This window comes from Xenopus tropicalis, chromosome 9 (assembly GCF_000004195.4).
Source record: "Xenopus tropicalis strain Nigerian chromosome 9, UCB_Xtro_10.0, whole genome shotgun sequence".
Taxonomy (NCBI): Eukaryota; Metazoa; Chordata; class Amphibia; order Anura; family Pipidae; genus Xenopus; species Xenopus tropicalis.
The window spans coordinates 70,370,009-70,383,996 of record NC_030685.2 but is presented as its reverse complement, the minus strand read 5'-3'; the positions used below and the strand labels follow the sequence as shown (position 1 = coordinate 70,383,996).

Genomic DNA, 13,988 nt, shown 5'->3' with positions numbered 1-13,988 from the left:
GCAAGTGTGCACTTCTCTGCTGTGCTCTGGGATCCACAGGGTTAATGAGGGTATTGTATGTATTAGCAAAGGGAAGATTCATAGGAGGAGAGGTTATTTCTTTCCCTAACAATGTACTGGCAAGGCCTCAAGTTCCCTATAGGTCATGTTGATGGTTTCTCACTGATAGGGCTGATTTTGTAAGTAATTGTTACTGGAAGTCCCTAAACCTGACTGTTTTGCCAACCTGACTGTCCCTTCTCAGCCTGTCAGTTACAGCTTCTAATGCTAACGGCCTCCTGCTGGACAAATATGGCCGCCCCCTCATAGGGGAACATGGAGGGTAATAGGTAATGGGTAATGTAAAAGCACTGGGCAAGTATTCTATGGCAAAATGATAAAGCTCATGCAAGGACAATATTATTTATATATTTAAACAGTTTAATTATGTTGGGTTGAAAATCCCAACCTACTGTTCTTCCACTTCAGCTTATTCTTCCGCTTCTTCTTCTTCTTCTTAGCGCCCCCCATTTTCTAAACGCTACTCCTCCTACAGTTTTAGGGGTACAACACCCAAACTCTCCACACTTCTTCGCCCTATAGCGGAGCAGGTTGCTTGTGCTTTTCTAAGCGATCCGGCCCCCCGTCTTTTTGTGGCGCCGCTCCAATTTTCCCATTGACTTTGACAGGGAAGATTTTCAAACTGCTGCCACTCTTACAGCTTTGAAGCTACACCCCCCAAACTTGAATAACATAGTCATGGGGTCACCCCGAATGAAACAGCAACATTTGTTGGATGGCCCAAAATGGGAGGCCAACAACAGCCAATCAAATTTTAATCTTTGACTTTAATGGGGAAATTGAAACTGCTGCCAATCTTACAGCTTTGAAGCTACACCCCCCAAACTTACTTACATAGTCATGGGCTCAGCCTGAATGAAAATAGGATGATTATTGGATGCCCAAAAGTAGGCGGAGCTGTGAACCGCCAATCAGATTTTACCTAATGATTTGGCGGAAATTCAACCTGCTGCCATTCTCACAGTAATAACACCGGGGTCCCCAAACTTTTTACACTTGGTCACTAGGGGACTGCAGTCTAAGTTTTGAAAAGTGGGCGGAGCCACCAACAGCCAATCAAATTTCACCTATTGATTTTTATTGGTTTGATGCCAGATTTTCCAAACTTTGCACAGTCAGTCACTGGGTGACTATGTACTTAGAAAAAGTGGGAGGGGCTCCCAAAAGCCAATCACATTTCTTTCATTGTTTTCAGTGGGAAAATTTTAACTGCTGCCATTCTCACATGTTTAATGTCAGGGTCACCAAACTTTGCACAGTTTTTCTCTGGGTGACTATGTTCCAAGTTTAGAAAAGTGGGTGGGGCCAAGAACAGCTAATCAGATTTCACCTATAGACTTCAATCATTTAAATTTAAACTGCTGCCATTCTTTAAATATTAATACTAAGGTGCCCAAACTTTGCAGAGCTAGTCACCAGGTAACTGCGGTTCAGAGTTAGAAAAAGTGGGTGGAGTCACCAACAGCCAATCAGACTTCACCTATTGATTTTTTTTTTTTTTAATTTAAAATGCTGCCTTTCTCACACTATTTATGTCAGGGTTCCCAAAATTTGCACAGTCAGTCACTGGCTGACCATGTATTCAGGGTTAGAAAAAGTGGACGGAACCACCAGCAGCCAATGCATTTCCACCCATTAAATTTCATTGGTTTATATTTAAACTGATGCCATTATTTAAGTATTAATTCCAGGGTTGTTAAACTCAGTGTTGTTAAAGTCACTGGGCATTTCCCATTCAAAGTTAGAAAAAGTAGGCGGAGCCACTAACAGCCAATCACATTTCACACATTTACTTTCAATGGTGAAGTGTAAAATCCTGTCAGTCCCACAATTTTTAAGCCCCAAACTTTGCAGAGTTGGTCACGGTCACCTCAGTTCAAAAATAGGAAAAGTGGGTTGGGCCACTAACAGCCAATCAGATTTCATCTATTGGATTTTATTGGTTAAATTTAAAATGCTGTCATTCTCACACTGTTTATGCCAGGGTGCCCACTGTTTGGGTGACATCACCTCAAGGTAAGAAAAAGTGGGCACACCCACCAATCACAATTTACCTATTAACTTTTATTGGTTTCAATTTAAACTGCTGCTGTTCTTAAACTAATAATCTTATTGTCACTAAACTTTGCAGACAAAAATAGAGAGCCCGTTAAGTATTAAGTTAAACAATTTTTTTTAGATTTTGAATTCTTTTTAATATAAAATGAAGAAATAAATGTGCATCCTTATTTTTTGAAGAATCTCATAATTTTCCACCACAGCTTTTTTTTCCATTGAGGGATCTCATTGTAGGTGCAGAGATCTTGTAAATGTAACTTGCTTCTCCTTCTGTCGTAGTTATACTTCTCCCCACTCCCTGCTGCGTCCCCGCGTCATGTCCCCACAGTGAGGCAGACAGGTAACATAGTACATAGTAACATTGTAAGTTGGGTTGAAGAAAGACACACGTCTATCACGTTCAACCATAATGCCTATATATAACCTGCCTAACTGCTAGTTGATCCAGAGGAAGGCAAAAAACCCCATCTGAAGCCTCTCTAATTTGCCGCAGAGGGGAAAAAATTCCTTCCTGACTCCAAGATGGCAGTCGGACCAGTCCCTGGATCAACTTGTACTGAGAGCTATCTCCCATAACCCTGTATTCCCTCACTTGTACTGAGAGCTATCTCCCATAACCCTGTATTCCCTCACTTGTACTGAGAGCTATCTCCCATACCCCTGTATTCCCTCACTTGTACTGAGAGCTATCTCCCCTACCCCTGTATTCCCTCACTTGCTAAGAATCCATCCAGCCCCTTTTTAAAGTTATATAATGTATCAGCCAGCACGACTGATTCGGGGAGGGAATCCCACAACTTCACAGCTCTCACAGTAAAAAATCCTCAATCTCCAGGTAGTAGCCAGGGGTGAGGATGCAGCGGGGGCCGGGTAAATCACCTTGGGGGGCGGGATCTTGCTCGCGGGGCCATAGTTTGAGGATACCTGTTCTAAAGAATCTTATAAATTTGCTCTCTTTTTTCTTCTTCCATTGTGGGATCTCATAAAAGGTGCAGAGGTTTTCTGCGAAGCTTACTGGCTTCACTTTCTTTTTATCCTCTGCATCTTCACTGCTCTCCATTGTTTCTTCCTCACTTGTCCCACTGCTTTCAATTCCTTTCTGTTCCTTTCCCTCACTATTTTCAGAGACCTCGCTGCTTTGGGATTGCTCGTCTGCAATTTTTCACTGCATGGAGTATTTTCCATAGCAGTTTTGTAACTCTCTTCAGTGAGTTCTTCTTTTTGTATTCTATAGCCTTCCTCACCTGATCTTTTCCCTCCATTTCCATTATCAGGGCCTGTATATTGGTTATGACCCCTGATATTTCATCTACTCCGCCCTACAATTATCTTGAAGCTGGACTTTTACATGCATCTAGGGCAGGGTTCCTCAAACTTTTTAAACAGGGGGCCAGTTAATGGTCCCTCAGACTGTTCGGGGGCCAGTCCTCAAACTACGACCCCGCCCCCCCACTCCCCACTGTGTCTTCAAGCTACAGCCTGCCCCCCTCTCCCCGCTGCGTCCTCAAACTACGGCCCCGCTCCCCCTCTCCCCGCTGCGTCCTCAAACTACGGCCCCCTCCAGCTCCCTACTGCGTCCTCAAACTATGGCCCGCTCCTGCTCCCTACTGCGTCCTCAAACTATGGAGCCTGCTCCATACTTCTGTTCCCAGCTGTGTCCTCCCACTTCCCGCTTCGTCCTGCCGCTCTCTGCTCCATACTCCTGCTCCTCACTGTGTCCTCCCACTCCCCCACTCCATCCTGCCACTCTCTGTTCCATCCTTCCGCTCCCCGCTCCTTCCTGCCGTTCCCCGCTCCATACTCCTGCTCCTCACTGTGTCCTCCTGCTCCCCCACTCCGTTCTCCTGCTCCCCGCTCCGTCCTGCCGCTCTGCCGCTCTGTCCTGCCGCTCTTCCGCTCCGTCCTCCCGCTCCCCACTTTTTCTGTGCTTTGGTTTTTGAATTTTTTTTTGCTTTTTTTGCTTTTTTTGTATTTTCTCTTTTTTAATTTTTTTCTGTTTTTGGTTTTTTTAAATTTTTTTTGGTTTTGTTTTTTTTAAATTTTTTTTTAAATTTAGTTTTTTGGGGTTTTTTTTCATTTTCTCATTGCTTCCTATGATTAATCATTTTGCAGCAGATCTTCATCATGGTCAAGCATTGTGCTCTTCCACTGCCGGGTCCCATCAGTACAGAGATTTGCATCAAAGTGCACATCTCTTTTGGTTGTGGACCCTTTTACCATGTCATCTGTGCGTTGTCCACTTTCATCACAGTTTTCTGTGTTTGCTTTCTTCCCACCTTTCTTAGATTTCTTTCTAAAGATTCTTCTAAAGAATCTTAGAAATTTGCCTTCTTTTTTGTTCTTCCTTTGTGGGATCTCATATAAAGTGCAGAGGTTTTCTGCAAAGCTGACTCGCTTTGCAGTGTTTTTCTCCTCTGCACCTTCACTGGTCTCCATTCTTCCTTCCTCGCTTCTCTCACTGCTCCTTGATCGTTCCTCTTCTTCTCCCTCACTGATATCAGAGCCCTCGCTGCTTTTAGGTAGCTCTTCTGCAGTGTTTTCACTGCTTGAGGAGCTCCCCATAGCAGTTTCGTAGCTCTCATCAGTGAGTTCGTCCTTTGGTGTTACTTTCTCCTTCACTTCCAATATCAGGGCCTGCATATTGTCTACAACCCCTAATATGTCATCAATTCTGTCCTACAAGTAAAGTAAAGAATAAATAAGTTCATCAGGTCAATCATTTTTACATTTCTAATTTCATACAAAAAAGTAGTTGTATTTTAAGATAAATAAGTCCACTTCTAACATTTAAGAAAGCTGACCTGCTGCAACAATTCAGAATTTGGGAATAACTGGCCTTTGTTTTATACAGTAAATACAGGGTGAGGCTCTGCACAAGTGTTGGGAGGTGGTGCATTGGGGTGAGGGGCAGAAGGCTGGGCATTGTGGGCTGGTAATTAAAATGTAACTTAGATGCAGGTACAAATTATTGCTCTGCAGCCGGATTCTAGTTATCACGTTAGTTGTAACCCCTAAACATTGCTGTTTGTCATAGATGACCAATAATTTGTCAATTTACAATGTAAGCATTCTTTATGTGAAAAGGAATATCTAGAAGGAAGTATATGAAAAACTAATAGTGCAATACTGAAAGTACTAAAGGTAACAACAAGGAAACCATATTCCCTATGGGTAGTGCTTTAAGTTATACGAGAAGCCACAGTTACATGGGATGGGGGACACATACCATCGTACCAGCACAATGCGCCCTCAAGATGTGCTCTGCTCTTTGAAACGCACAGGCACAATAAAGCTCATAAGCGAGAACCGACGCACAAGGAACTGAGCGCGCAGTGAGGTCATCTGGACTCATTGGGAACCAACTAAAGGATTGTCTTAATGGGAGGCGACTTTTTCGTATGTTCCACAACTTTTTCGTCGCCGTCTTGACTTTTTCGTCACCGTCGCGAATAAATCGGATTGGTTTTTCCGCCGTTTACAATCGGTCAATACAAAAAAATTGCGACAGTGATGAAATAGTCGCGCAAAATACAATAAAGTTGCGGCGGTGACGAAAAAGTCGCGACAAATACGAAAAAGTCGCAACGAAAAGACGGCAACATTTTCGTTTCTAATCCGAATTTTTGCCATTCGAGGTTTCGGATTCGTGGATTAGTAAATCTCCCCCTAAGGATAGTATTCAATTTCTGCTTATGATCCTGTGAGTACCCACCTAACTGGGGATTGGAACCACTGGGGTGAAAATGATTTCTCTTGTTTAACTACAACTTGCGTGCAGAACATTATTAATTGGCTTCCCATATAACTTATTGTAACCTTTAGAGTTTATAGTATTGCACGATTAGGGGCAGATTTACTAATGGCCGAACGGGCCGAAAGCGTATGAATGCGTTTTTTTCGCAATGATCGGTATTTTTGCGACTTTTTCGTCGCTGTCGCGACTGTTTCGTATATGTCCCGCGATTTTTTTGTCGCCGTTACGACTTAATCGGATATTTTCTGCGACTTTTTCGTCGCCGTTGCGAAAAAATCGGATTGGTTTTTCCGCCGTTTACAATTGCTCAATACGAAAAAAATCACAACGGCGATGAAAAAGTCGCGCAAAATACGATTAAGTCGTGACGCAGACGAAAAAATCGCGCAAACTTCGAAAAACACACAACAGCGATGAAAAAGTCGCAAAATTTTCGTTTCCATTCCAATTTTTTCCCATTCGGGATTCGGATTTGTGGATTTGTAAATGTGCCCCTTAGTGTTTCATGCGCTTCCCTCTAGATATTCACATACGTAACCAACATGGTGAAGACCCGGTAAACAAAGGAAGCTGCATTTGAATATATAAATATTTATATATATAGAATTCTTTAGTGGAACATAGAGTATATTTATTATTTGCATACCTCTAAATGAGTCAGCGAGTCGATCCAGGCTTCCCGGAGCTCCTCTAGCTGCTCATTGTAGATTCCTTCTATTTCTGGATAAAAAGAAAAATATTTGTGAGATATGTTCTGCTTTACATAAACGATAAATCAAACCTTGTGATTAAATTGAAAAGCTGTTACGTTCTTTTATACAGATATTCTTATTTTCCTACTTAGCTTTATATATATATAACTGGTAGAGATGTAGCAAACTGTTCGCCGGCGAACTAATTTGCGCGAACATCGGGTGTTCGCAAACGCGCAAGTTCGCGAACTTTCCGCGTATGTTCGCAATTTGGGTTCGCCGCGGTTTTTTCCGCTGCGTTTTTTCTAAGCCAAAAAAAACGCCGCACAACCACACATGGCGTTTTTCAGCCTAGTACTGGTGTAAGCAAATCCCGTTTCCATGGTCCAATAGCGCGAAATAGCAAAAACCGCTAGGTCTGCCCGTTTTTACGCAACGCTTTTTCAACAAAGTATTTTTTAGAGAAATTTTTGCCCTTGATCCTCCTCCTGCATGCCCCTATCCAGGTCGTGGCACCCTTTAAACAAATTTAAAATCAGTTTTCTGCCCAGAAATGACTTTTCTAGGTTTTAAAGTTCGCCTTCCCATTGAAGTCTATGGGGTTCACAAAGTTCGCGAATATTCACGCTTTTTGGCGTAAGTTCGCGAACGCGTTCACAAACTTTTTTTTTTAGGTTCGCTACATCCCTAATAACTGGAAGCTGCCATGCTGATTTTTTCTTACTTGTTTTTAATCTTGTTCTTAGTCATTTAACAAACAGTGCCTTCCAGTGGCTAAATTGCCATAAAAACAAGCAAAATATTTCTTTTTCTATATCCCTAATTGTCCCCTATACTGTCCTTAGAGGATAATCCATAGTACATTATTGAATGGTTATAGAGTTCCAAACTGTGTGTGTGTAGGTACATAGGAGTTAGCTTATGAAATATCTATTAAGGGTATATCAAAAGAATTTGATTATTACCTTTCAATTCTCGATCCATTTCGATTCTGAATTCTCGAATGACAATCTCAAAATCATCCACCTTTTTCTGCTGAAATATAAATATTTATATAATTAGTGAATTCAGGTTAAATGTAGACATTTCACTTCAAACTAATTCACTTTAAATTGAAATGCAGCCAGATTAACTACTGGGGCGCATCTGAGTTTCTTTAACTGTTACATTAGCTGATTCATTATTTTGATTTAGCATCTGCATACACATACTTCTAATAAGCTAATACTACAGATACTTCTAATAAGCTAATACTACAGATGCTTCTAATAAGCTAATACTACAGATACTTCTAATAAGCTAATACTACAGATACTTCTAATAAGCTAATACTACAGATGCTTCTAATAAGCTAATACTACAGATACTTCTAATAAGCTAATACTACAGATACTTCTAATAAGCTAATACTACAGGTACTTCTAATAAGCTAATACTACAGATACTTCTAATAAGCTAATACTACAGATGCTTCTAATAAGCTAATACTACAGATGCTTCTAATAAGCTAATACTACAGATGCTTCTAATAAGCTAATACTACAGATGCTTCTAATAAACTAATACTACAGGTACTTCTAATAAGCTAATACTACAGATACATCTAATAAGCTAATACTACAGATGCTTCTAATAAACTAATACTACAGATACTTCTAATAAGCTAATACTACAGATGCTTCTAATAAGCTAATACTACAGATGCTTCTAATAAGCTAATACTACAGATGCTTCTAATAAACTAATACTACAGGTACTTCTAATAAGCTAATACTACAGATGCTTCTAATAAACTAATACTACAGATACTTCTAATAAGCTAATACTACAGATGCTTCTAATAAGCTAATACTACAGATGCTTCTAATAAACTAATACTACAGGTACTTCTAATAAACTAATACTACAGATGCTTCTAATAAGCTAATACTACAGATGCTTCTAATAAGCTAATACTACAGATGCTTCTAATAAGCTAATACTACAGATGCTTCTAATAAGCTAATACTACAGATGCTTCTAATAAACTAATACTACAGATGCTTCTAATAAGCTAATACTACAGATGCTTCTAATAAGCTAATACTACAGATGCTTCTAATAAGCTTGATTAGAGTTTAGGAGTGGGAAAAAAATTAATAAAACCCGCCAATTAACTTCAATGCATTTCACATATTTTTCAGCAGTTTCATGATTTTTTTGCTGAAGCAAAATGGGACAGATTGGCTTGTTAGTATTCCCTAGAGTTTATATTAGAGAATTTGATTTTAGAATCTGCATACAGATAGCTCTGACATTCTCCATTTCAGTTAAAAATGTCATATAAGCTTCATCTCATGGAATCCTACATGTAGAGACAGATTGCTGAGAGCGGATTGTGACAATAACTTTTTAAATGATTTTGTTTAGAAAGTCTCTTTCCATGAGATTTATGTTATATTAAATGTTTATTTTGATGAAAGTTCCCCATAAATTAAATATTTTAATATCCTTACCATTTTCCTGCATGGCAGGCAAGAAAAGAGTCTGGAAACCATTTTCTTAAAAAACTGTGATATCCTGGGATTTTTTCAGAAAGTGACTAGCTCGCCTTCGCACTCTGACTTGACAAAACCAAATGTGGCTGTGCCTGAGTGTGTGTGTTCTACAGCTAAACAGTGACCATTGTGACATCATCACACTGTGATGATGTCATAATGGCTCTGGTGTTTACATTGTGGAATACACTCAGCCTTAGAATGTCGTTACTATGGAAACCTATTGCACACATACCTACAGAGAGTTTCAATGCTCTAAATGGCAGTTAAATGGGAACTGTCATGAAAACAAAGTGTAATGTCTCCATGTTGAGACAGATTGCTGAGAGGGGCATAGCGAAGAATCATTTTTAAAATGACTTTGTTTAAAAAGCTCCTTTAGATTACACATAAAAACTATACTTAATAGTTCCCCAGAAATTAAATACTTGTTTAATACTTGTTATTAAATACTTAGTTAAAACTTGTTTTCTAGCAACTAAATACCTCGCTTCCACCCTCTGACTTTAATATAATATCCAATCAATATCAAATGCCAATAACTAACCTTTAAATATTAAATACACATGAAGTGTAAACTTTGACCCGTGCACAAAAAATAATAAAGAATCCGTTACTGGGTCAGGAGTGAGTTTTATAGTGATCGCTGATGCACAAATATCCAAATACAACATCCAGTATCAGTGCTGCCATCTGGGGGGGGAGGGGGGCAGTTGTGCTGGGCCTGGTGAGATCTACATATGAATTTGGGCCCAATTGTATCATTTAACTAATGAAAATTGCACAAGTTCCCTATAAAGTTACACTAAAACTTACACAAGTTGCCTAGAAACTTAAAGTAACTTAATAAATAGGAGCTTACATAACGTGCGTAGCAAGCAGTGGCAATGCTGAGAAGCTTAACAGGGGCAGGCAGGGGCAAACTCCACTGACCATCAATGAATTAAACAACTTAGGCTGATGTCAGACGTGGCGTATTCTCTGCAAGCCGAAAACGCTTGCTTTGAATACGCCCCGCTACTGGAAATGCGTCCTACCTGTGCCTGCACCCGAATGAATGAGATGCGCTCAGGTGCAGGCACATGTAGCCGAAATACACATAAAAACGTGAGAGAATGTAAAGTCTGATGTTTTTATGCGTATTTCGCCTAAATGTGCCTGCACCTGAGCGTATCTCATTCATTCGGGTGCAGGCAGAGGTCGGACGCATTTACAGAAGCGGGGCGTATTCTCTGCAAGCGTTTTTTGGCTTGCCGAGAATACACCACGTCTGACATCAGCCTTAAGGTAAATTCCACATTCCCCCCAATCAAATGACTGACTAAATATCACATTAACTGTTTATCTGAACTGCTTGTTACAGAGTATGGCAGTTTATATTTGGATCTATTTACTGAATTATATAAGCTATTAACTTCATGAACTTTCCAGCAGTTGAAGGACTGGTTATTGGGCCCCACAGCAAGATTATTGGGCCCCTAGACTTACTTCTAGACAATACACGTAAATTATGCAGAAACTTGCAAAGGTTGAAAGAAATGTACTTAAGTTACTTATCAAGCAATGAGAGTACAGACCAGCATGACAGGGGCAGGTAGGGGGGTAGGGTCTAACTTAGGCAAGCTCCACTGAGCCCCAAATGAACTGACTTATTAGCAAATTAATCATTTTTACTATATATATGAACTACTACTGACTAGTTATTGGCCCCCTAAATGTACACAAGTGACAGAGGCAGGGAGGTGGGTAGGTTAAACTTAGGGAAAACTCCGCTGACCCAATGAACTGGCTGTTAATTAGCAATGGAACTATTTAAATGAACTGCTTATTATAGAGTAACATTATTATTATTTATACTATTTACTCAATGATATGAGCATCTTCTACATGAACTTTCCAGCAGTGGAATGATCAGTATTGGCTCTTCACTTCCTCCTGTTCCATATGTTGGCCCCACTTATTGGAACAATAGAAAGGTGCCCATGCATAAGTATGGCCCATCATATGGTATCCGTTTGGTTGGGCTGTGGGCCAATCAGTTAGAGTCTGTTAATTGTTGGACCGTGTATGCCTACCTTTAGATGATTCAAAATCTATTGTTGATTGGTTTGATACCTATATTAGTAAGTAAGTCCCCCGGAGTTATTGTTACCAGCACTTTCAGTATGAAAGGAATTCAGTTGTGGGGATATGAAAAATGGAGATAATTGCATGTGACTGAGTAAGGGAGATAGGTGGGATAATAGCTGTGGCGTTACTGCTCACGTTTAGCCACTTGCCAATTCAACTCATTGTATAAATGCACATATTGTGTCAGTTTTATACTCCCCTGGACTATGGTATGATGAGAAGTGTATATAGTGTATCCTTTAATCTATTCTCTCCATGCCTTTATTATGTCAAGTTTTCCTAACAGTTCTGTCTAACCGTGGCTATTTACCTTTTGTGTTAAGCACATTTTCATGCATAGTTTAGTTACTTAGACAGGTAACGCTATGCTATTGTAGCACACAGATTGCAGGGATATCAAAATCATAAATAAAATCATAATACTGGGAGCCTTGCAAGGGTCATTTACTTACGCAATTTGCCATGTTTTATACTTGAAAAATATTTCCCAAAATTCCAGCTTGAAGGAGTAGGAAAGACTAAATCACTGGGGGGTGGCAGATATGGATCTGAGCCAATCAGCAGGAATCTTCTTCATAGTCTTATAAACTGAGCATGTACACCCGGTCTGGGTCTCGGTGCAGGAACAAGGCATTATGGGAACTTTCTTTACACAGCTCAGCATTTTTTCTTCTCGTTTGTTTTCTGATAATTTGAATGGGAGGAATATGGGGAGACTTAAGGGAACTATTGAGACAACTGAAGGTATGCCTACAGCTTGAAATTAACTCTTTATTAGCCTTTCCTTCTCCTTTAAAACACAAAAGCAGGCATTTTTGGCTGGACCTCCCCTCCCCTCCATGTACCTGCAATCAAGCAGAAGCTGTACTTTTTAGTGCAGATACACGGGGATGCGGAAGGGAGCAGATCCCCCTCTCTAACCCTGCAGACAAAATGCTCTCCTACATAACCATAACCATAATATTGTACCATGCTGACATCTAGAGATAATACAGCAATATTTCTGTATGACAAATATAAAAAAAATATATAAAAAAGGTACCCTGTCCATTTCTAGTGGTTTAGAAGGGAATGTACTAAGTGCTACTGAATTGTAGGCAAAGAATCACAACCGTCAAAGGTCTTGAAAAAAAAAGAATTGTAATTGTAAAACTGTTTCATATTTTATCTTTAAAATTTGAAAATAACTAGTGACAGTCAAATCCACAATATTTATAGTGCTAATAGTTCTATTTTTATTGTAAGGCTTAGATTTTTGTTTGTACTGAAACGAAACCAACAAATTATTGTAAACTTCAAGTTCCGGAATAAAGAACGGAGTTCAAAACATTCCAACAATTACAGTGAAATGCCAATTAATGTAGTGTTGCCTAATTACTCTCTGTATAACCTGTCAGATGTACATATTTATATGGACTGGTTATTATAGAATAACATCAGCAATTTATATTGGGATCTGTTTACTGAATTATATCGGCATTTCCTACATTATCTTTTCAGCAGGGAAATAATGGAGCATTTTTGGGCCCCACAGCAACATCATTGGGCCCTTACGCAATTTACATAACTTGTGCAAAAACTTTCAAATAAATGTATTTATCTTGCTTATAAACTCCACTGTCTCCTCCCCAATTCAAAGACTGACCTATTAGCACATTTTTTTTACTATTTTTGTGAACTAATACTGACTAGTTTTTGGGCCCCTAAATTTACATAGTTTACGTAACCTTGTGCAAAAACTCACATAACTTACATATCAAGCAATGACAGCACAGAGCAGGGGCAGGTAGGTGGGAAGGGGTTAAACTTAGGGCAAACTCCACTGACCCCCAATGAACTGACTTATTAACACATTAATCAATGGAACTCTTTATATGAACCACTTATTGTAACATCAGCTGTTTATATTGCACACATGGACACAAGAGGCATGGGCAGAATTGTAGTACTGAGCACTTGTGTTAATGGGGGGCCCATATAAATAACTTGTTTGGAGCCCCATATTTTCTGATGGCGGCCCTGATGATGAGTGTCGGTTTATATAATACAAAGGGAATAATGTACCCCCTGTTGTAAAATATGTAAGAATATTATAATATATAGGTAAAATCACAAGGCCTTTAAAGCAAGGTGAAGGACAGAATTCACATCACAAAGCACCAAAGAGCTATTTATATAATGCTTCATAACCCACAAAAGCACATCCCATCCTAGAAAAGTGCTGTGTTTTCATTGTTTTATTATACTGAGATTCCCCCCCCCCCAGGTGCAAGCTGTGCCACTACACTATGCTTACTGAGTGCCGGGGCCACAGGCTGAGGATGAGCATTCACACTACTGAGTTTTAGCTGCAGGAAGTGGCGATAAGTAAAGCCAAGATAGGGGCCACAATGTGTAAGGTATAGGTCATACATGTGAAGGCCATGCCTTTAGTTTAACAATCTGTAAGAAAAAACTGTAGAAGACATTATGATGCAAATCTGTGCACATTTTTACATTTGGGTAACTTTTACCTTTTACGGAAGGATAATGGGTAGTGATGAGCGAATCTGTCCCGTTTCGGTCTGCCGAAAAATTCGCAAATCTTTCAAAAGATTCCCAAAACGGCGAAAATGTTGCGACAAAAAAAATTGTCGCCCGTGATTATTCTTTTTTCGCACGGCTATTCTTTTGTCGTGCGACTGTTCTTTTGACACGGGCGACAATTTTTGGATGCGCCGCAAAACATTTTGCCCATCACTAAAAATGGGATAATGA

The 13,988-nt window shown here is 39.7% G+C and overlaps 2 protein-coding genes across 2 annotated transcripts in view; one reads left to right on the top strand and one right to left on the bottom strand.

The window, feature by feature from the left end:
- Positions 1–13,988, top strand: part of scn2a (sodium channel, voltage gated, type II alpha subunit) — a 161,118-nt gene that overhangs the window by 40,045 nt on the left and 107,085 nt on the right. The gene's annotated exons all lie outside the window — the stretch shown is intronic.
- Positions 4,216–9,151, bottom strand: LOC116407830. The gene is made up of 4 exons (XM_031893876.1): positions 9,060–9,151; positions 7,530–7,599; positions 6,519–6,592; positions 4,216–4,794 (listed from the first exon to the last, which is right to left on the bottom strand). Exons 1-4 carry the CDS (start codon positions 9,099–9,101, stop codon positions 4,216–4,218), a joined length of 765 nt encoding a protein of 254 aa, XP_031749736.1. The 5' UTR covers positions 9,102–9,151.

What these genes read in the sequence shown, in the direction of transcription:
- LOC116407830 (XM_031893876.1), bottom strand. Translation starts at nt 9,101, where the DNA reads ATGGTTTCCAGACTCTTTTCTTGCCTGCCATGCAGGAAAATG. An exon ending in GCCTGCCATGCAGGAAAATG is followed by an intron (nt 7,600 to 9,059) that starts GTAAGGATATTA and finishes TTTATATTTCAG; the next exon opens with CAGAAAAAGGTGGATGATTT. An exon ending in ACTCGCTGACTCATTTAGAG is followed by an intron (nt 4,795 to 6,518) that starts GTATGCAAATAA and finishes CTTTACTTGTAG; the next exon opens with GACAGAATTGATGACATATT.